This window comes from Lissotriton helveticus, chromosome 3_2 (assembly GCF_964261635.1).
Source record: "Lissotriton helveticus chromosome 3_2, aLisHel1.1, whole genome shotgun sequence".
Lineage (NCBI taxonomy): Eukaryota > Metazoa > Chordata > Amphibia > Caudata > Salamandridae > Lissotriton > Lissotriton helveticus.
The window spans coordinates 284,719,549-284,743,574 of NC_136062.1; the positions used below are offsets into that span (position 1 = coordinate 284,719,549).

Genomic DNA, 24,026 nt, shown 5'->3' on the forward strand with positions numbered 1-24,026 from the left:
AAGCAGCAATCCCGGCAGTCAAGGGTTTGCAGCACAATATGGGTCTTGTCTCCTGAGGAGGTTGTTTCCAAAGTAGGGTCCTTGGTTGGGTTTCGTCTATTGGCCAGTTTTGTATTTCTGGCTATCAGTATTTTGCATTGTATAATTCTAACTTGATTTTGACACTTGTTTGTCATACCAGATGTCTGTTCTTTCCTACCAAAAAGGTGACACCTATGTCCAGTTTAATGGTACTCATCTCACTAACTTCAGAGAGCATTCCATCTGGCCGTGAAGCAAGGGTTCAAACTCACAGCAGATCCCAGCCTCGAGGGTCTAGTTGACTGAGCTGGCCTGCAGGTTTAGAATTCCAGGTCTACTCTTCCCAATGTGTGCGCACTAATTGCTTCTAGCGCGCTGGTTGTCCTTGGCTATGGTTCGGGGCCTCTTAGATATCAAGGTAGCACAGTAGGCCTTTTACAGCAAAACCATCACATTATTTAAAGAGGGACTTCAAATGCCAAAGTTGTACTCAATAGACAATACTAAGATACATTTTCATGGCAGTAACGCCGTAGCATTGTATTTCAAGTTAAATGTTTTTTTCAGGGTTTTTCAGGATCAAAGCCAAAGCTTTGAGCAGCAGTCGATGGTGGATGGGTATCGAGATGTGAAAATCATGGCTTTGAAGACCAACCAACACGACAGCTTCCTCTGGGTGTTGAAAGCCATTGCTTTGTGTTGTTGGATCCAGGGGTTATTATGTTAGTGGATGTCAGAAGCTACGGCTGAGCTGAGCAGCCAATGCAGCAGATGACATGGTTTTGGAGTTTACTCTTGACGTCACCTAGACTTGGCTAGAAGCCTTTCTGTGCAACAGCTCAGCGTTGCTATGGCCTTTGCTTCCTTGTCCGAGGACCACATGCCCTATTCAAAGATCCCGCCTGCAGGGCAAGCATCACTACGACCTTGTGCCGCAGTAGGCGAAGGGTTTCCATTGGTGGAGCCGGATGAAGCTCCACCTGTGAAAACCTGAATGATTTACTCCAGGGCTTCCGCTCCATCAAACTCGACATGAGACTCTGCTCTGTTTTCATCTTCTCCAGTGTGCAGAGCCCGGCTGAGATGGCCATGGCCTCTCTCGCTTCCATCTCATCTTGGGGAGATGGTGATCCCTTACAGATATCAGCCCATCTCAAGGTTTCCAGCTTTGCAGTTCAGAACATGGGGAGGCTAGCGTAGTGAGCTTGACAATGCTCTTTTAGCTTTATCTTTTTTAACATGTGGATATAGTTGTAAGTTCTAATTCCGATGGGAATAATGAATATTTTTATAAAAGTGTTTGCTCAGACGTACTATATGCGTTGTTTAACGCAAGCGTTTGTGTCTGTTTCCTTTTTTTTGTTCAACAGAGGTACCCGACTTCCCCCTTTTCTTTATGGATGGTGTTATTAGGCATACACACACCCCCTCCACTTTTGGGGGATTGGGGTGATAGCCGTGGTTTATGATGGTTCAACGCCCCTCAGTTTTCTGTCTTTCACCTTTCCCTGTGCTTTCTGTATGCACAGTGACCCACTCAAGAGGTTCTGAATCAGGTTCACTCTTGAGGTTCTGGCGCGGACCGCCCTTGGATGGAAGACACAAGAGCACTGCCACTTTGTTACTATTCACTTCAGTAGTACTGGTTTGGTTAGAGTCAGTGGGGAAACTAGAAGTCCTTGAACTAGTTCCAGTTTCGACTTTTGATTAAACTGTGAGTTTTTGTTGCATTGGTTTGTAACTGCATTTATATGACACTTAGTACCCTTAACAAGGCGTTGAAGTGCTTTATGGTGGGTACCATGCTAACCCAGTGGTTATTAGTTATTGTCGTATATTTGTTGGTTATGGTGCATAGCACGCTATTCCATTACCTAAAGTTAGTGTACCCAGTGGTTATAAGTTAGTGTATATTTGTTGATTATGGGTCCATAACCCAAATTAAAGGGTGCACCCAGTGGTTATTATTTGTCGTTGTATATTTGTTGCTTATGGTGGGTAGCATGCTTCTCCATAAGCTCAAATTAGAGGTTAAATCGGTGGTTATTAGTTATTGTATATTTGTTCGTTATTGGGTCAGTCGGGTGCTCTATAGATACTGCTTGAAGCATTTCCTTCAGTTTTTACTGGTGGGTGAAGTTAATAGGAGTTAGGTGTGATTGTAAAGAAATTCTGCTGACCAGATATCTTTTACCTGGTTTGTTCCCTTATAAGTTGAAAAGGTGTCTTAATCAAATCAGTCACCAATATGAAGGCTAAGAAAGCTTGCACTTCAGTGTCTCCACCCGAGCTGCGACACCTTCGCTGTGTAGGCTGGAACACTGTATGTCTGTTTGGGATACCACATCTGCGCAATCACCCTCTTAGTTGACTTCTGGATGTATGCAATGCTCAATGCTAGTATTACAATTTTGGTGGACTGGGGTCAGAATTGATGACGGCCACCCACCAAACTTTTTATATATTTATATATTTTATATATCCTTTGAATGTATCGAGATGACTACTGGGCCGGTTGATGTCTCTAAATTTGACAGACGGTAGTCCGTCAGGGTGGTGGAGGCAAAGTCCTCCGCCACCCTGAAGACCCGTACTCTGTCCACCAAACTTTAAATCGGACAGGCCCGAGTTTTGTTAAATCTTCTTTCATTAATTCAGTTTTTTTTTTTAATATTCCCCTTTGAATATGTAGTTGTTCTAGTTTATCTTATGTTATGCTCTTATTAAATTTAATAAATAACTCTGAAACAAAAATGAAGGTGCTGACCAACCCAAAAAGTCTTCTTTGATCAAACCACCTGGCTCCACATTGTCATTCATCCCACTCAGTGGCGTAGGTAGTGTAAAGTGGCCCCTAGTGCAGAGAAGGGAATGGCCCCCCTGGCCACTGTTTGCACTGTGAAATATAGCAATAATCGTGGTCCAGCGGGCCACGTACATCTGCACCTCCTGCACCAATGGAAGCCACGCCCTGTCCACACTGCTTATCTGATCTCCAACGCTTGTGTATTTATCCTATCATTTCACCTGACATCCTACTTTTTCTTATATCCACTCTCATTATGTGATCCATTTCATATTCTCATATACCCATACACCCACCACGCTTCCACCCCAACACTCTCATCCATGCAAAGTCCTCACTAAGCAAGCAAACACATTTGCATGTTTAAAAAGAAGTTAGACTTACTGGCTGTGTCGGTGCTTGTTTACTTCAGTGCCATGCTGGAGTACTAAAGAGATGCTTTTTTGCTTGCTGATATCAGACCTTTCTGAAACTCAAACTCTATGCCAGTCACTCAATTCAGTTTTTTGCTTCGATATCTGTATCTTGCCAGTAACACAGATTTCTGAGTGTGGGTTTTGTGGTTAATGTAATTGTACTGCCTTTCTTCTGGGTTGGTCATTCCACTCAAGTACACGAGTGCTCCCTCTGGTTAGTTACCCTGCAGTCTTTTCTTTATGTTTACACAGGTTTAGAGAGTTATTATAATCAGTGATTTTGTTCATCCTTTGCATGCCACCAGGGACTGAAACCATTAATAAAGTCCAGGTTTCGATGTTGTCTGCATCTATTGTAGCTTGACGGATGCTGAAACTGGGATCTTTAACAGGATTTCTATGGGGTTGTTCTATTGCAGCCTTTATTTGGTTGTTCTGTGCCTTATGCAGGCAGGTGACTTCAGAGACATGCGATGCTGCTTTACCAACAATTACCAGGATTCCAGTGGTTCAGCTGAATTTTCTTCTGTTATGCTTGGAAAATGTTCTCGGAAGAGGAGGGAGTGTCAGCTAGGCTGCAGTCACCGGACTGCAATGTAAGTTCAGCCAGTGAGCAGTGGTGTGGTGGAAGGACAGAATCTCCTTTGGTCCCAGGAGAGGGTCTTGAGGGTGAATAAACAAGCACAGCAGACGGCCAGCCATTAACGAGCAGAGTAGGAGGGCACATACACCTCAATGCACGTTGCCTCCAACTTGGACCACCTCATAAAGGGTACTTTCCCTGCCGTTCTACATGCACATGAACCGCATAGTTCTAGCAAACACTTTTTAACAATTGTCCGCTGTTGGATGCACAACATTTCTGCTTGTAGTGCGAACTACGCGCAGTGACTGCGAAACTGAAAGATGCTAATGGGAAGATGGTCTGGGTAGTCCTCTCAGGCTGGTCTCTAAGGTTCATTGTATCTCTTGTGAAGGACGGTCAACAGGGCTGTGCGAGGATCCACGTAGGTCCCGGGAGAGGGGTATGTGGAAACCAGGTCTCAGTCACGTGACCTCAGGTGGGACGAGGGGAGGTGGTGTCATACGTGTTTGGAATATCTGTCTTTGAAGGTTGATGCTGTACCCACCACACTGTGAGAGATGATTAGAAGTTAGCTTCTTCTAGATGCTTCTCAAGCACCAATGGAGTATTTCTTGTTGCACTATTATTGTGACTGATATGATCCTTCTTTCTGTCAACAGAGCCTACAGGGACTTACGGGGACGCCACTGGTGGCTGGGAGTCCGATACGCCATGAGAGTGCAGTGCAGGGCAACGCAGTAGAGGTACAGACCTACCAACCCCCATGGAAAGCACTCAGCGAGTTCGCCCTGCAGAGCGACCTGGACCAGCCCGCCTTCCAGCAACTGGTAAATACATACATAGTGTCCCCACAATATGTACTGTACATGCTCAAGCCCCTACATGACCCAACCTTTATATCCGAAGCACCCCAACCAAACACCCCTCATATGTGCAGGTGGGACGCACACACACACCTTATAAAAAAATCCTTATTTGTTTCCATAACACTCAATACACCCAAACCTCAGTTCATTCTTAACCAAACCGGTAATCGCATTGCCATTCGAAAATGCAGATCATAACCCTAGCCACTCGTTTCATCTTGCTACAACCCATTTTTTTATAGTCTGCATATCATATCCTTTGGATATCCTAATACTGCACCCTAATATCATACTACACATACCTGCCTGCATGCCAACGTTTTAGCCACTTCCTCCCAAGAAACCCACAACTATGACTGCAATCACTTCTTACGCCAGCCAGATACATAAGGCAGGTCCCTACAGTCACTATGATGTAGACTCCACCCACCACCATTTCTTAGCTTTTTCCACGGCCCAAGTAGTTTTAATACCTGTTAGGTGCTGGCAGCTGGCAAACACCAACGTGGAGGGAACCTCGGGGTAGCCTCCACATCCTGCTGGGACAGACTGAACACTCAACACCTAAATTTACACACATCTCCATACCTTAACAGTTATATTTATAGACACCTAACACCCAACTCTGTAGCACCTATCTAGGTTCTGCCAGTTCCCAAAACTGTCCTTTCACTCCCCATTTCTACCCCGTCATTCTTCGACACCCAGCACCAGGTTACTTGATCTGCACAAACTTTCACTCATTTATCAGAGTAGTTACCTCTCGCAGCAGCAGACACGCGGAGATCTGTCTGCGCCAAGGCCATCCCAATGATAACGCCACTTTGTTGTGACAGCCACCCAGATTTTCAAATACCCTCATAACTTAGTATGTACATTATGCCTACAGGTAACTCAACTATACAGTCTGTAAACCTATAATCCGTTCTCTCTCTCGTTGTTTTCTGTATGGAACATCTGCACTGCTCAACTATATATTTGATGTATGTATGTATTTGACTGTAATACTTGCATTTTGATTGCACATATTATTTTACATTTTTCAAAGTTATCAATCTGTCTCACAGTACGTATGGAACCTTTTCACAATGCACATCCTCTCCCCTAATAGCATATATAATGCACTCGGACATCACTTAGGATAATGTTCACTAGACACTTAAATGAATATATTTGAGGGTGCGTACTCAGTGAATCTCTCATAGTCACACACTCATTGTACCCACCCAGAGAAGGAACTGCTCTTAGGAAAGAAAGGAGATGGTCAATTCACAGCTTGGAAGAACAGTTCCCAAAGTGCCTTTAGTGAAAACATGTCAATAATTAATACTGAGTATCTGTCCTGTTTTTAGTATAACTCTATATTAATATACATTGCGATAAATGAACAAATAATCTCCCTGTAGAGGCTGTTAGGAAGCCTTCAAGATCGGGCAGAGGCTATGTTTGGTAAATATAAATACTCAAGGGCCTATTCACAAACTGCATTTTGTAGTACTACTGTAGTACTATTTCACATACTACAAAATGCTATTCACTGCCTCACCAATGTGGCACAGATCTCCAATCATGAAGGTGTACGTTTTTAGTAAATTTGGGAGGGACAAGTGGAAGTAGCAGAATAAAAGGGAATGCTTGCTGATAAATGGGAAGGGTTTAAAGAAGAGGAAAGAGGTGTGTAGGGAGGGATAAGGAGGAATACCCTAATACAAACATCCACCCACAAAAGAGTAAGAACTTTACTATTCATAAATTACTCTTCTACAGCCCAAACGGTCACAAAACAGTAGTAAAGTACGCCAGCCCTTCCTTGAAATACATGTAGCACCACGCACGGCCACTCACAGGTACCACACCTCACTCCAGTAGAAAATAATGGAGGCAGATTCTTAAATTAACACCACATAGGGAAAGAATATTAAATGCATTACATTATTTTGACTTTTAAATTAAAAGAAACGGTTTAAATATTAAAAATGTAATATTGTATAATTTAGAACATTAATAAACTTTAAAAAAGAATATAAATTAAACATAAATATTTAATAAAAATGTAATAGTATTTTAAATTAATACAAAACACATAAATATTACGTTACGTTACGTTACGTTAAACGTTAAAAATATTTGTACCGCGCACATTCACCAACGGTTTCTTGGCGCTCATTGACAAAATACGGTTACCAGGGAGGAAGGGTTACTCAAATGCTGACTGAAATAGCAGTGTTTTTAGCAGTGTGCGAAAATAAGCACAGTCAGGGCAGAGACGCAGGGCCATTGGGAGAGTATTCCAAGTGGTGGAGGCCAAGTGAGAGAAACTCAGTCCTCCATGCTTTTTCCGTCTGTATCTGGGTACCTCAAGGTAATTGAGAGAGGTGGAGCGGAGAGCTCTGTGAGGGATGTATCGTGTCAGGCAGGATGAAATGAAGGCAGGGGCTGAGTCAGAAAGGGCCTTGAAGACGGTGCATCCAAGTTTTTTTACATAATAAGTTTAATATTCAAATGCTAATGAGAGTTGGTTTTTAAAATGTGAAATTAAAACATTTTTTATAAACATTACTCATATATTTGAGATTTATTTATTTTAAAAACTTTCATAAGTTAATGTGCAGTAATGATGTTGAAATAATTTACATTTTTATTTTACATTAAAATATGTTAAATATATATTTTAAGAGTGTTTAAGCTTTATTATTTTTCCAAATACTTTCACATAGGGAGACCTGCGCCCTGGTGACAGAGGCCTTTGCCACGTAGGTGTAAATATACAGTAGAAAATGATGAATAGTAAAAAAGTGTAGACTTACACCTGGATGCAAGAGTAAATTTATACATGATTATATCCCCACATGTACATTTATCTTTGTTGGTAGGGCCCCCAGTTTTAAATATAACACTGTATACTAGGGGTTACCCAGTTAAATAGCATTCCTGATGGTTGAAAAATTGTTGTTTCACAAGATGATTTGCCTATAATTACATAGTGTGCTAAAGAGAAGCCAGGATTAGAACCCAGTTCTCCTTCTTCCACAGTCGACTCCTTGGCCACAAGGTCACATCTCCTCCATAAAGAGGCCTGCATTTGGACTGACCTGCACATTTATCTGTCGCTTTATGGCTGAATTGAATGCCTTGCAAGCACATAAAATGGAACGGGACATTTTTCGGTTGGGTCAGTGGTCACAAGAGGTTTTCTGCAGCGCTTGTACTAAGCCATGAAACACCTCCCCTGCTTTCCGGTCCTCAATTTTACCATCAATGCACTAGCAGGGCAAAGGAGCACCCTTATGGATTGATTCCTTATGTGTCCCTACTGCTCGCCTTAACATATCCGCATCGTTCAAGATAATTGGGCATGTCGTATTCTGGATTGCCTCTAAACTGTCTAGGTTCGTCTACTCTCCATGGTGGGCCGGTCAAGAGGCTTCCCCTTTCACTCATAAGTGTGGTGTTCTTTAGAGCTCTTTTCTGGGTTATCCTGATTTCTTTATAAACTACTACTACTACTGCTTCGATAACCTTCTCCGTTTGACCTTTCCTGTCACATGCATGCTGATGATTCTCTCTGCTTCTCATGTTTTGCTTATCACCTGCTCATGATCCTCTTTAATTGCTTGACAGCGGTATAGTACTGGATAATTTACTTTCATGATGTGCCAGCTGATTTAAAGCAGCATACTTGTGCTTCTTGCCTCTTCCAACTCGCTTTCCGCCCCTTTCCAACTCGCTTTCCCTCTCCAACTTTAATTCTGTTCCACCTATCTTTAATTTCCCTTTCTTCATCTGCCCATCCCATTGGTCCTTCCCTAATCTTCTCTGTCCACCTCTACTCAGTCTTTTGTGCCCATGGATATCAAGCATACATCATTGCAAGATTTGTCCCTCCTGGCTTTGCAAGCCACCAAAACCTTTGCCTTTCCCGACTAGACAACCTTTGCACTATTCTTTCTGTTTTCTGTTCCTGCATCCTGACTCCTTCCTACAACTCAATTCTGTACTAGTTTTTACCTTCTCCTTAAACGTCCACCTACAACTTATCCATTCCTCTATTCTCTCAATCCTTAGAATTCCCTTCTACTCCCACCATTAGCTTGGAATTTTTTGTTTTGTATGTACTGCTTTCTGCACCTCAAGTCTACCTTTATTTAGGTATCTCAACTGAACTATATTCTCAACTGAACTATATTATACATGGGTTTACATCCAAGTGTCACTCTTCCTTCCTTAGCTGTCCCATTATCTGTGCTCTGAAGTGCCCTATTCCGGCCCATTATTGGTTTTATTCTTTTCTCTCTTTGACCCCAAGCTTTGGGGGGCTCCCTGATCTTTCTTTCTCTGTACCCATTCCTTTCAGGGCTGGCCTGATAGCTAAAATCAACTCAGGGAATAATACGAGCCTCTTTTGCATGAGAGTGTAGCCAGCAAGTCTGACCCTCTCTTTCTGAGGGGATTATTTATGAGAAACTAACGCAGCGAGGTGCCGCAAGTTAATTTGCTGCACCATGCTGCGTTAGTTTCGACGCACAGGAATGTGTCATATTCACAGCAACATGTTGCATCTCTGGCTTTCCCTGCACTGGTGCACAAACTGCCATGCACCTCATGGGGAGGTTGTTTTTGTGCAGGAAGGGGTACCTTCCTGCACAAAAACAATAACTTGAGGTGATTTCCTCTTCCACTGCGTGCTGTAGAATCCAGCACGAATGGAAAGAGAAAAAAATAAGGAGAAATTAAAAAACGTATCCTCATTGTGCCTGGGGTGGCGTACCATTCTGACGCATTTTCAGGTTGACGATTGCTCATAACTCTGGAAATGCATCAGTGGACATGGTTTTTGCGTGGGAACACCCACAGCAACACCCATGTTACGCCCCTAACACACAACATGTGAAATGGGGACATATTTACAAGCACACGAAAGCCAGGCAGGGTGGCTTTACGTGTGCTGGTAAATTTCATACAGCAGCTTGTGCCGCTGGTGCGTCATGCAACATAACGCACCGATAGCGCTAGGGGCTCATAAATAAGTCCTTAAGAGTTTTGTGGGATGCAGGATCTGTCATTAAAAAAAAAAATGAAGTGCAATGCTAATTTTATTTGAACGAATAAAAAGGGGGGTAACAATGATCCACATTTCGCCAGAGAGCTATTTACTATTTGATTTTGCAAGCGTTTGGGGTTTTTTTAAAAAAAAGGATGAAATTGGAAGTCAAGAGTGGTGTATGATTGTGCAAGTGTGTAGTTGCACCCTCGTTACCTCCATCGATTGACCACTACATCACCCAATCACCACTGAAGACACCATCCGCCTAATGAACTCCATCCATTCAGGTTCGCCATCCGACCCCTGTCCCCACCACATCTTCAACAAAGCAGACTCCATCATCGCTCCCCATCTCCGTGATGTCATCAACTGCTCCTTCAACTCTGCTACCTTCCCAGAAAGCTGGAAACACGCCGAACTCAGCGCTCTCCTGAAGAAACCCACAGCAGACCCCTCTGAACTTAAGAACTACCGCCCCATTTCCCTCCTCCCATTCCCAGCCAAAGTCATTGAGAAAGCCGTCAATAGCCAACTCGCCGCCTTCCTTGAATCCAACAACTTTCTCGACCCCTCACAGTCTGGCTTCCGAGCCAAACACAGCACCGAAACCGCCCTCATTGCAGCGACAGACGACATCCGAGCGCTACTGGACAACGGAGAAACAGTTGCCCTCATCCTACTCGACTTCTCCGCCGCCTTCGACACAGTCTGTCATAGCACCCTCATACAACGCCTCAGCAATGTCGGAATACAAGGAAAAGCCTTGGACTGGATCATCTCGTTCCTCGCCGGGAGAACCCAGAGAGTCCGACTCCCCCCATTCAAATCAGAGGCCACCGAAGTCATCTGCGGAGTACCACAAGGATCATCACTCAGTCCCACCCTCTTCAACGTTTACATGAGTCCCCTCGCTTCCATCGCGCGACAACACAACCTCAACATCATCTCCTACGCTGACGACACACAGCTGATCCTTTCCCTCACCAAAGACCCCAACACCGCCAAAACCAATCTTCATGAAGGCATGAAAGAAGTAGCCGAATGGATGAAAAACAGCCGCCTAAAACTTAACACAGACAAAACGGAAGTCCTCATCCTAGGGTCATCCCCCTCTGCCTGGGACGACTCATGGTGGCCATCGGCCCTGGGCACAGCACCCATACCCACAGACCACGCACGTAACCTAGGCTTCATCCTAGACTCCTCCCTCTCGATGACCAGACAAGTCAACGCCGTCTCATCCCCTTGCTTTAACGTACTTCGCATGCTCAAAAAAATCTTCAGTTGGATCCCCACCGAAACAAGAAAGACTATCACCCACGCACTCGTCACTAGCCGACTGGACTATGGAAACACCCTTTACGCCAGAACCACAGCCAAATTAAGAAAAAACTCCAACGCATCCAAAATGCATCAGCCAGACTCATATTGGACATCCCTCGCCAAGCTCACATTACCGGCCACCTAAAAGACCTTCACTGGCTTCCCGTCAACAAGAGAATAACGTTCCGTCTCCTCACCCACGCACACAAGGCCCTCTACAAACTAGGACCCGAATGCCTCAACACACGACTGTCCTTCTACACACCCACCCGCCAACTAAGATCCTCCAATCAAGCTCTCGCCGCAGTTCCGCGCATCCACAGATCCACCATGGGAGGGAGATCCTTCTCCTACTTGGCGGCCAAGACCTGGAATTCTCTCCCCACTCACCTCCGCCTCACACAGAACCACTTTTCCTTCAGAAAGGAACTTAAAACCTGGCTATTCGATAAATAATGCACCCCCTCCCACAAGCGCCATGAGACCCTCTGGGTGAGTAGTGCGCTATACAAATTCCTGAACTTGAACTTGAACTACATCACCCCCATTGTTACATCGACCATAACCATTGATGGTGACAGTACCTTGACCTGCCATGACCTTATCTTCGCTCTAGCACCCATCTGGCAATAACTGTATTTTGAATAGTACATACTGTCCAGTTGAAGTAAGGGCCAGTCGATGCCCTAGCAGTGGTCAGCGTAATGTTCAGGCACTGTTATAAGATTGAGGCCAAGGCGTATGTACGAAACTCTACATATTACACAATCTCTACATATCACAAGCCCTCAGAGCTCCTTTCTTAAGTAAAAACTCAAAAGCATTTTTTTTTAATTGGATGAGGAACAACATAGTTAATGCAAATAGGATTATACCTGTTTGTAATGTGTTTCTCAGTCTAGTAAGACTTTTTAAGACTGCTTCCTCGAAACTTTCGGGTGAACTCTGCCACGACCAGTCTGGGTCTTTACACCCTGCAGCATTGGCATTGTGACCTTTGACCAGTCGCCAGAGCAGGGTATGTTTCATGTGATCAGAGTTAGCTAGCCTGCCCCAGCCTAGCAAGCCACATTGGTTGATTGGTGTTTTATTATATTGGTTGTTTTGGATTCTGGCACTGGCTATAATGAGTTACACCTGGTTGTGCTATGCACTGGTTGGGTTTCGAGGACATAGATTGTGGCACTATGAGATGGTTTGGCTTGATGTCAAGCACTGTTTTTTGGTAGTGATAAACTAGTTGTTTATTGTATACAGTGTGGAGTTCCAAACAGATTAGTTTGTGTGAGGGTCACAAACACGTTGGACTTCAGAATGATGCACACAGGTTTGCTTGGTTACGTACCAATACATTTACAAAGTCAATCACAGATTGGTTTACTGTAATTCACATATTTGTTTGGGAGACTTACCCATACATTTGATTTAAAAAAATGTTCGCATTTAATTCTTTCTTTTTTTTCTTCAACTGTCTCAGGTCAAATTTCATCAGAGCAGGGCACTTGTTGATGTCACCAAGCACTGGTAGAGCTGCCTCCCTGTTGGTCAGTGCTTTCTTACTGGCTTTTATAATGTGGTTGTACGGATATACACACACAGGCACCAACAAGAAAAATACATTGAAGCCCACTAGACTGCTCTGGGCACCTTGAGATACCCCTTGAATAAGTGCTTTAGTTAGAACCCCTTATAATGCTTACATTTTCGTTTAGATCAAAATGTTTTTTTTAGGGCACAGAAATGTTATCCACCAGGTGTTTTTGTGCTACCGTCAGATCAGTTGTACCGAAATTCCGTGGAGCTTGGAAAGGCTCGCCTGATATGTTGACTTGTTATGTCCCAACCTCACCGTCCTTTCAGGCACACAGGGCTTGGCTGACAAATTATATAATTTATCATTCTCCCTTTTTAATTGCGGCACACAAAAAAAATGTTGTTGTTCCCTGTCGCGTTAGAAAAAATAGCTGTCCAGGGTTATGATTTAAGAAATACAAATGCTTTTGCGTGTGCATCCGATTTACATTTCTTTTCCAGTCAGGTTTATATGGTATACATTTCCAGATATGTATTGTGTATGTATATATATATATATATATATATATATATATATATATATATATATATGTGCACATACTATATATAGTATAATATATATATATATATTTGGGATACGAAACCTGATTTTCAAAAAATGCTCTACTTAAGTATTATGAGTGATAATATGGATATTAAACACGGCAGCAGATACTTTAATATTTCAGCTATGTAATTGCTCGGTTAATTGTCATCCTTCCAGGGACCATAAAGGCTTCCATTTACTATCCTGTGATTAAAGTGTGACATGACATTGTTTTATGGTGAAAATAGTTTGTAACTCACGTCACTATGAACAATAGTAGTGAGCAGAATAAATGCAAAAGCTTGTTGCAGAAACATAGTGTAGTGAGGAATTTGTATTTTCCCCAACGTGGTATATTTGTGTAAAATGCTGAAGCCAGAGGAACACAACTTTAAGGTGATACCCAGACCAGAACATTAAAAACCCCTAACAAGACAACTCTGCTCACTTTGAAATAGGACTTTTATTGTATTATCTTAAAAAAAAACCTTTGTAATAAAGAGAAGTTTTCTTTAGCTCGGTATGTGGGACAAGAAAAAAACATTCTAAATAGCCAAGAGAGTAATTTACACAATTTAAAACAATCGTTTTTTCTTTAGAATTCTATGTTTCACATCTTAATAAAAGGGCATGAAATACTGCTTGACGACATCTCATTGACACTGGATTCCCCCTCAGAGCAAGATCGCTTTTATTAAAACAGCAACAGCTCTAGTCTAATATATACTTAGGCTGAATAAAGGCCAATAAGTACTGAATCCCAAGCCAACATTTCCCAACAGCATGAAGTATGAAGTTTGACAGAATTCGAACTCTGTGTTGTTTTTCCTGCCATTTCATGTATCACAGTCTGCATCATTTTGGGTCTACATCACAAGCATCATCTCAGAGATTGTTGTGTAGATGTAGATTGTAAATCTCACTTATTGCAAATAATGTTCATATATATATATATATATATATGTATATATATAACATACACCACACTCATTGTGTGACTGGCATACAAACATCTTTTCCAGGACTATTTTGTGGAAAGGAAGGCATGGACTGACCTATTAATCAGTCTTGAGCAGCAGATACCTAGTTCAACACCAGAATATTTATTGTCTAATATTACCGTAAAAATAGACATAAAAAGCAATGTTGTAAAGTAGACGGTGCAAAAATGATTAATCATTCAGAGTGAGAAACAGACAAAGAAAAATATTGTGGTCTATAGTGGTGTGAATGGAACACAATAATGGATTATTTAAAAAAAGTTAACATATGGTTTTACGTCTACATTATTTGTACATAATTATATATAAAAAGGATCTTAATATCCCCCCATTTATTTGTAAATTTCCAGGTAAATTTTGTTAGTGTCTTATCCTAACAAGGGCCCCCACTTTTCGCATACGTTTCGCTGCATTAATGGGATACTCCATCAGCAAGCCACCCCCACCCGGCCCCTCAGGGCTCTCACCTAATGTCTGCCCCGTGAGGAGCTGGCAGGGTGCCACGAGGCCCAGAGCAATAGTTAGAAGTTGGGATTATTTTTGTATTTTACGCTTATGAATGAAAGCGCACATCGTGGCACCATAAACAAGAGTCTTCTGGTAATGCTTATGGCCACACAGGGTGGATGGAGCCCTGGGCTCTGCTTAATATACCGCACTCCCGCAATTATGAGGCTTTTAGAGGATAATCAAAAAGAAATCCAGCGTGATGTTTAGTTAATATAATTGGTAGCGGAGACAGGAGTACGGTGTGCATAATTAAAGGCTCATTGTAAGAGCCCAGCTGTGATGTATGACTCCAGTACATCATCCTGTGATATATATGTGTTCTGGCCGCTCGATAGCAACTGGATCGCTGCCGAGATTCAGGAAAATGACGTTCTGTAGGGGGGGAGATGCTGGGTCCTCGGGTGTGCACGGCAGCTCAGTACTGGGGGGGTCTGAATTACATTCAGGAGTTACTGCCAAGTCAGGCTTATGCATTCAAGAGCTGCACCGGGCAGGAATCTGCATTGTTGGTTATACCTCTACTGCGAGCTGTAACCATACAAGAGCAGTATCGCGGAGGGCTCTGCAGTGTGGTAGACTGCTACTGCCAATCTTATGTGTCTAAGAGCTGCGCCGGGCAGGAATCTGCATTGTGGGTTATACCGCTAAGGCGAGCTGTAACCATACAAGAGCAGTATCGCGGAGGGCTCTGCAGAGTGGTAGACTGCTACTGCCAATCTTATGTGTCTAAAAGCTGCACCGGGCAGGAATCTGCATTGTGGGTTATACCTCTACTGCGAGCTGTAACCATCCAAGAGCAGCATCGCGGAGGGCTCGGCAGTGTATAGACTGCTACTGCCAATCTTATGTGTCTAAGAGCTGCACCGGGCAGGAATCTGCATTGTGGGTTATACCTCTACTACGAGCTGTAACCATCCAAGAGCAGCATCGCGGAGGGCTCTGCAGAGTGTTAGGCTGCTACTGCCAATCTTATGTGTCTAAGAGCTGCACCGGGCAGGAATCTGCATTGTTGGTTATACCTCTACTGCGAGCTGTAACCATACAAGAGCAGTATCGCGGAGGGCTCTGCAGTGTATAGACTGCTACTGCCAATCTTATGTGTCTAAGAGCTGCACCGGGCAGGAATCTGCATTGTTGGTTATACCTCTACTACGAGCTGTAACCATCCAAGAGCAGCATCGCGGAGGGCTCGGCAGTGTATAGACTGCTACTGCCAATCTTATGTGTCTAAGAGCTGCACCGGGCAGGAATCTGCATTGTTGGTTATACCTCTACTACGAGCTGTAACCATCCAAGAGCAGCATCGCGGAGGGCTCTGCAGTGTGGTAGACTGCTACTGCCAATCTTATGTGTCTAAGAGCTGCACCGGGCAGGAATCTGCATTGTGGGTTATACCGCTACGGCGAGCTGTAACCATACAAGAGCAGTATCGCGGAGGGCTCTGCAGTGTGGTAGACTGCTACTGCCAATCTTATGTGTCTAAGAGCTGCGCCGGGCAGGAATCTGCATTGTGGGTTATACCGCTAAGACGAGCTGTAACCATACAAGAGCAGTATCGCGGAGGGCTCTGCAGAGTGTTAGGCTGCTACTGCCAATCTTATGTGTCTAAGAGCTGCACCGGGCAGGAATCTGCATTGTTGGTTATACCTCTACTGCGAGCTGTAACCATACAAGAGCAGTATCGCGGAGGGCTCTGCAGTGTATAGACTGCTACTGCCAATCTTATGTGTCTAAGAGCTGCACCGGGCAGGAATCTGCATTGTTGGTTATACCTCTACTACGAGCTGTAACCATCCAAGAGCAGCATCGCGGAGGGCTCGGCAGTGTATAGACTGCTACTGCCAATCTTATGTGTCTAAGAGCTGCACCGGGCAGGAATCTGCATTGTTGGTTATACCTCTACTACGAGCTGTAACCATCCAAGAGCAGCATCGCGGAGGGCTCTGCAGTGTGGTAGACTGCTACTGCCAATCTTATGTGTCTAAGAGCTGCACCGGGCAGGAATCTGCATTGTGGGTTATACCGCTACGGCGAGCTGTAACCATACAAGAGCAGTATCGCGGAGGGCTCTGCAGTGTGGTAGACTGCTACTGCCAATCTTATGTGTCTAAGAGCTGCGCCGGGCAGGAATCTGCATTGTGGGTTATACCGCTAAGGCGAGCTGTAACCATACAAGAGCAGTATCGCGGAGGGCTCTGCAGAGTGTTAGGCTGCTACTGCCAATCTTATGTGTCTAAGAGCTGCACCGGGCAGGAATCTGCATTGTGGGTTATACCGAAACGGCGAGCTGTAACCATACAAGAGCAGCATCGCGGAGGGCTCTGCAGTGTGGTAGACTGCTACTGCCAATCTTCTGTGTCTAGGAGCTGCACTGGGCAGGAATCTGCATTGTGGGTTATACCTCTACTACGAGCTGTAACCATCCAAGAGCAGCATCGCGGAGGGCTCTGCAGAGTGTTAGGCTGCTACTGCCAATCTTATGTGTCTAAGAGCTGCGCCGGGCAGGAATCTGCATTGTGGGTTATACCGCTAAGGCGAGCTGTAACCATACAAGAGCAGTATCGCGGAGGGCTCTGCAGTGTGTTAGGCTGCTACTGCCAATCTTATGTGTCTAAGAGCTGCACCGGGCTGGAATCTGCATTGTGGGTTATACCTCTACTGCGAGCTTTAACCATCCAAGAGCAGCATCGCGGAGGGCTCGGCAGTGTATAGACTGCTACTGCCAATCTTATGTGTCCAAGAGCTGCACCGGGCAGGAATCTGCATTGTGGGTTATACCGCTACGGCGAGCTGTAACCATCCAAGAGCAGCATCGCGGAGGGCTCTGCAGAGTGTTAGGCTGCTACTGCCAATCTTATGTGTCTAAGAGCTGCACCGGGCAGGAATCTGCATTGTTGGTTATACCTCTACTGCGAGCTGTAACCATACAAGAGCAGTATCGCGGAGGGCTCTGCAGTGTGGTAAACTGCTACTGCCAATCTTATGTGTCTAAGAGCTGCACCGGGCAGGAATCTGCATTGTTGGTTATACCTCTACTACGAGCTGTAACCATCCAAGAGCAGCATCGCGGAGGGCTCTGCAGAGTGTTAGGCTGCTACTGCCAATCTTATGTGTCTAAGAGCTGCACCGGGCAGGAATCTGCATTGTGGGTTATACCGAAACGGCGAGCTGTAACCATACAAGAGCAGTATCGCGGAGGGCTCTGCAGTGTGGTAGACTGCTACTGCCAATCTTCTGTGTCTAGGAGCTGCACTGGGCAGGAATCTGCATTGTGGGTTATACGTCTACTACGAGCTGTAACCATCCAAGAGCAGCATCGCGGAGGGCTCTGCAGAGTGTTAGGCTGCTACTGCCAATCTTATGTGTCTAAGAGCTGCACCAGGCAGGAATCTGCATTGTGGGTTATACAGCTAAGGCGAGCTGTAACCATACAAGAGCAGTATCGCGGAGGGCTCTGCAATGTGTTAGGCTGCTACTGCCAATCTTATGTGTCTAAGAGCTGCACCGGGCAGGAATCTGCATTGTGGGTTATACCTCTACTGCGAGCTGTAACCATCCAAGAGCAGCATCGCGGAGGGCTCGGCAGTGTATAGACTGCTACTGCCAATCTTATGTGTCTAAGAGCTGCACCGGGCAGGAATCTGCATTGTGGGTTATACCGCTACGGCGAGCTGTAACCATACAAGAGCAGTATCGCGGAGGGCTCTGCAGTGTGGTAGACTGCTACTGCCAATCTTCTGTGTCTAGGAACTGCACTGGGCAGGAATCTGCATTGTGGGTTATACGTCAACTGCAAGCTGTAACCATCCAAGAGCAGCATCGCGGAGGGCTCTGCAGTGTGGTAGACTGCTACTGCCAATCTTCTGTGTCTAGGAGCTGCACTGGGCAGGAATCTGCATTGTGGGTTATACGTCTACTACGAGCTGTAACCATCCAAGAGCAGCATCGCGGAGGGCTCTGCAGAGTGTTAGGCTGCTACTGCCAATCTTATGTGTCTAAGAGCTGCACCGGGCAGGAATCTGCATTGTTGGTTATACCTCTACTGTGAGCCGTAACCATCCAAGAGCAGCATCGCGGAGGGCTCTGCAATGTGGTAGACTGCTACTGCCAATCTTATGTGTCTAAGAGCTGCACCGGGCAGGAATCTGCATTGTGGGTTATACCGCTACGGCGAGCTGTAACCATACAAGAGCAGTATCGCGGAGGGCTCTGCAGTGTGGTAGACTGCTACTGCCAATCTTATGTGTCTAAGAGCTGCGCCGGGCAGGAATCTGCATTGTGGGTTATACCTCTACTGCGAGCTGTAACCATACAAGAGCAGTATCGCGGAGGGCTCTGCAGTGTGGTAGACTGCTACTGCCAATCTTCTGTGTCTAGGAGCTGCACTGGGCAGGAATCTGCATTGTGGGTTATACGTCTACTACGAGCTGTAACCATCCAAGAGCAGCATCGCGGAGGGCTCTGCAGAGTGTTAGGCTGCTACTGCCAATCTTATGTGTCTAAGAGCTGCGCCGGGCAGGAATCTGCATTGTGGGTTATACCTCTACTGCGAGCCGTAACCATCAAAGTGCAGCATCGCCCTCTAAGAATTACATTAAACATCAGTCCTATAGGTTTCATGTGCTCTTAGAATGACTTTAGAGTAACAGTCCTACATCTGAACTATACTCCTAGAATTATGTTAAAACATAAATTCTTTAGGTCGTGCATAGTCTGAAAAGGACATACTGTTAGAATGACATCAAACACCGAGCCCAGCTTCGGTGGACCAACAACAATGGGTTCGCTACTTTGAGGAACAATTTAGGTGCCCCAGTGATGTGCAGGATAATATAAGCTGGCCATTGTCGGCTGACCCCTTAGTGTTTACGGCCAGAGATGTTGAAGCTGTTTTGAAATCTATTCCAAGGGGAAAGGCACCTGGCCCTGATTGCATACCTGCAGATTTATTCCAACAGGATCGCGACCTCTGTGTTCCGTACTTAGTCCAGTTGGCAAATGCTTTGGCCACAGGTGCTAGGGTTCCTGAATCCTGGGCAGGCGCAGAAATCCTGCCTATCTATAAAAAAGGTGATCGGTCGGTCCCATCCAACTACCGGCCGATCAGTCTTATTGACGCGGTGCAAAAAATCACAGCCCGCCTTGTTCTTACCAGGATCCAGGAATGGATAGAGGAGCATAATGTTTTAACCCCTCTTCAAGCTGGCTTCAGAGCCCATGTGAGTACTCTAGACCAGGCCTTCCGCTTTATGCTTCTTTATTGGAAGATTGTTGTCTTGAGTAAAGGCAACTTATACGCAGCATTCGTGGACTTGAGGTCTGCTTTTGATCTCGTCCCGAGGGCTGGGTTGTGGAAATGCCTATTAGATCAGGGCATGCCACCCTCCCTTGTCCGATTATTGGTGAACCTACATACACACACCTATGCGCAGGTTCGCTGGGGCCAACCTGGGGAGGTGACTGATAGGTTTCCTGTGGCCAAAGGCGTTAGGCAAGGGTGCGTGCTGGCCCCTACCCTTTTTTCCTTATATATTAACAAGGTTACCAAGTTCTTCGACAACCATTCCACGGATGCACCCACTCTTGCCGGAATGAAAATTCCCCTGCTCATGTTCGCTGACGATACGCTCCTGATTTCAAAAACCAGACAGGGCCTTCAACAAGCCCTGTCGAGGTTTGAGCTATTCTGCAGCGAACATGAGCTGGAAATAAATGTGTCCAAGACCAAATTTATGGTTTTAAGAGGGCACAATCAAATTAGTGCAAGGGTAACCATGGGGGGTATCCCATTGGAACAAACTAAGTTTTTCACTTACCTGGGTGTTACTTTTAGTGAGACCCTCAGTTGGTCCCACCAGGTTGAGCTAATGGCCCTTAAGCATTTGCAGATAAGTGGTGCGTTGATTAAAGAGCATAAATGTTCTTTTACCCGGCCTATTTCTCCACTAATTAAGATATATGGCTCAAAAGTTTTACCTTCAGTTCTATATGGGGCGGAACTATGGGGCTTTAGTAAACTGGATCCCTTGAAAATAGCCCAAAACAAATTCCTCAGGATGGCAATAGGACTACCCCAGTCCTCTCCGCGGATCCCGCTTTTATACGATCTCGGGTGCCAACCGGTGGAGGATCAAGCAAGATTCCGCCCTTTGGCATTCTGGCGACGTCTATGGACAACGCCGGAACTCCTTTTTTATGCCAAGGCCTGTTTGGAGGTTAAAGATCGCTCTGGTTCTTTAAACATAGGCTGGTTCAAGGATCTGAGCTCTACCCTATCCGCCCTGGGGTAATTTGTGGTCTGGTCCTGAAACAGCAATTTTTCCCTCCAAAAAAGATCTAAAAATGCACTATTGGGACTGGGTGGTTTCTAACAGACATTCGAGTTTGTGTTCTAGCAATCTGACAAGTCAATTTATTGTTTTTAAGGATACATCCAAGCTAGAACAATATTGGGATATAATAACAAAGCCCCTGGATCGCAAACTATTCCACCAGTTCAGATGTGGCACGTTACCGCTAGGGGAGGTAACTAAAAAGTGGGGTTCTGGTGGGTCAGGGCATTGTCCAAAATGTCATGGCCTAATAGAAAATGTTAACCATTTTTTGTTTGTTTGTCCTTTGTATATAGCCCCCAGAGCTAAATGGTTAAGCCCGGTTTGTAAATCCTTAGGTACTCGCTCGGCCATTGATGCTAGCAGAATTTTAAAAACTAACCCCACCCCATTAATTGTCGTGGGGGTTGCTAAATATATAGGGTGGGCTTGGTTGCTTAGAACAAGGTTTATTAAGTGCAAGTAGCTTGTGGCTTAACAACATATGCTCGCATCTTGTTAATGACTGGTTCATTATATTTTATGCTTATTAGTAATCCTTGTTGTATAGTCAATTTTGTATTCATTCATAGAAGCCTGTATAAGTAAATTTAATAATGGTTTTAGATGTTTTAACTATGTAAATTTTGTATTTTATGTCTTTTATGATGCATCAATCGAATAAAGACTTCTTGAATTGAGAATTGAATTGACATCAAACACCAGTCCTCCAGCTTTTCTGGGCGCTTAGAATGGCATTAAAGCAGCTGTGCTACATCTGACCTGCACTCTTAGAATTATATCATAACCGCAATCCTATATCTGGTCCGTACTCTTAAAATGGTATTAAAGCATCGGTTCAATAGGTGGCATGTAGTCTCAGAATGACATGCACCCTTAGAATGTACCTGCACATGGTCCTCGTATGGCCTGAAAGCTTTGCTACTATGTGTAGTATATAGTCATAGATTGACACATACTCTTAGAATTCTGAGTGGCAATGCACAGCCGTGTCTGTGGTCTGTCCTCTTAGAATGGCATGGTGTCACAGCAGCTGTCCTACAGGAGCAGTGTGCACCCATTGAATGTAATGCAAGCGGCTGCCCTGTTGCTGGCCAGTATGGTTAGAAGGACACTAAAGCATGCATCACATGGGTACTGTAGAATGGTATTCCAATAGATCAAGATACTCTTTGCATGGCATCAAAGCAGCATTTCTATAGTTGAGATATACTCAGAGCAGCAATAAAAGTGCAGTCACATAGGTAGCCCGTGGGCTTAGAATGACATGACAGCAGCAGTTGTATATACACCCTGGCCTCTCAGAGCCATCGATAGCATATCTCCAAGTGGCCTGTGCGCTTAGAATTTAAAGTAATCTCAAAGATGACAGTAGAAGCCGCAAACCTTTCAATTACATGTTTCATAGATTAACACAAAACGTCAATCCTACAGGCAGCAACAGGAACCTGCAGAATTACTTTAAGCAGGGAAGCCATGCTTGTGTTCATTGAACTCTTGCTAGCAGTTCTCTAAGTGACTTGTACACTTACACTCACATGAACGCATGCGTCCTATAACAGGCCTGCACTCAAAGAGTGACGCTCCACAGCAGTCCCATCAGTGCTCTGCATGTATGTATGTGGTCAGCACCCGCAGGGTCGCACCGAGAAGCAGTTCTATAGGTGCTGCATAGGTGCTCTGCACTCTCAGAATGGCACTAAGCTGCAACTCTAGAGGTGCACTCTTAGAATGGCAGCAATGAGTGGTTCGATAGGTGGTATGCATTCTTAGACTGGCACTAAACATTGTTCTATAGGGTGGGCTGCACTGGTCGGTGTGTGTGTTCATGCAGATGTCTGGTATATTGATAGGTGGGTTAGGTATTGTTAGCCTGAAGGGGTATAAGGCTTTCCAAAAAGGAGAGCTTGTGATCTTTTAATGAGTTGTGCGCAATTTGGAGAAATACAGTCATAGAGATTAAAGCACACATGCAAATGACTAAGAGAAAGTTACGCCCAGAAAGAAAAGACACGCAGAGGGTGAAAAAGAGACATAGGGGCCTTTTGAAAGGTTATAGAAGAGGCGGCAATCAGAGATGTTAAGTTAGGATACGTCTTTCATGCAGGATTTTGTGATTGTAGAGGAGTCGTTTTGACAAAGTACACAGTTACAGGATGCAAGACACTAACTAGGCAGAAGCTACATTATTTGCATGTGAAGGTAGTGCTATATTTGGTATTTTTGATAGGCGCTAGTAGCGGGCGAACAGTCTGTGCCGTCCTAGGCTGCTGATAGACCACTGCTTCAGCAGGCACAGCTGATCAGCTCAAGTTTTTTTTTAGAGTTTTATATAGCGCTAACTAGACCCGAAGGTATCGGGTATCAGAGCGCTTTACATAGCACCAGTTTTGTTACACGAGGACACATTCATTTTTGTTAGGCACGGGGAGATTAAGTGATTTGCCCAGAATCACAGGATGTTGAGCGTCTTTGCCGAGACTCGAACCCAGCTTCGACTTTGACCACTCTAGCCGTAAGGCTACATCCTCTCCCCAAGTTTGGAGGCATAAAATAATGGCTGGACATAAACCTTGGAAGAAAGTTCTTCAAATGCTGGAGCAGATGCCTTCTCAAGTTTGGCTCACAGTATTAATCGAAAAGCAAAGCGAAATCCATTTTGGACTCCTCTGGTTTGACATGGCACAAGATGGCGGATGAGTACAGCTTCCCCAGACAGTGGAAGTGTATTTATTGCCTGCATTCCTGTGGCTGGATGGTGGAGACCCAAACGCTGAAATTCACTGAAGACTTTGTTAGCAAGTGGCTGCTGATTAGACTTCCTGAAGCTCTGCCCTTTAGTAGATAGTATGGATTGGGATGGAACTGCAGATTCTGTTGTGCAAGGTGAAGGGACTCTTTTAATGAGGCCTTGCCTTCATTTGGACTGATGTCAGCCAGTGCTAATATACGGGTATCTCATGGTGTGTGTGTGTGTGTTAGAAATACAGTAAGGGGGAGGG

The 24,026-nt window shown here is 44.7% G+C and overlaps 1 protein-coding gene across 1 annotated transcript in view; it reads left to right on the top strand.

The window, feature by feature from the left end:
• ISL2 (ISL LIM homeobox 2) overlaps nt 1-24,026 on the top strand; it is a 92,741-nt gene that overhangs the window by 67,699 nt on the left and 1,016 nt on the right. The window contains exon 5 of the mRNA XM_078684646.1: nt 4,489-4,656. Coding sequence (XP_078540772.1) covers nt 4,489-4,656 — 168 coding nt within the window. The remainder of the gene's footprint in view (nt 1-4,488; nt 4,657-24,026) is intronic.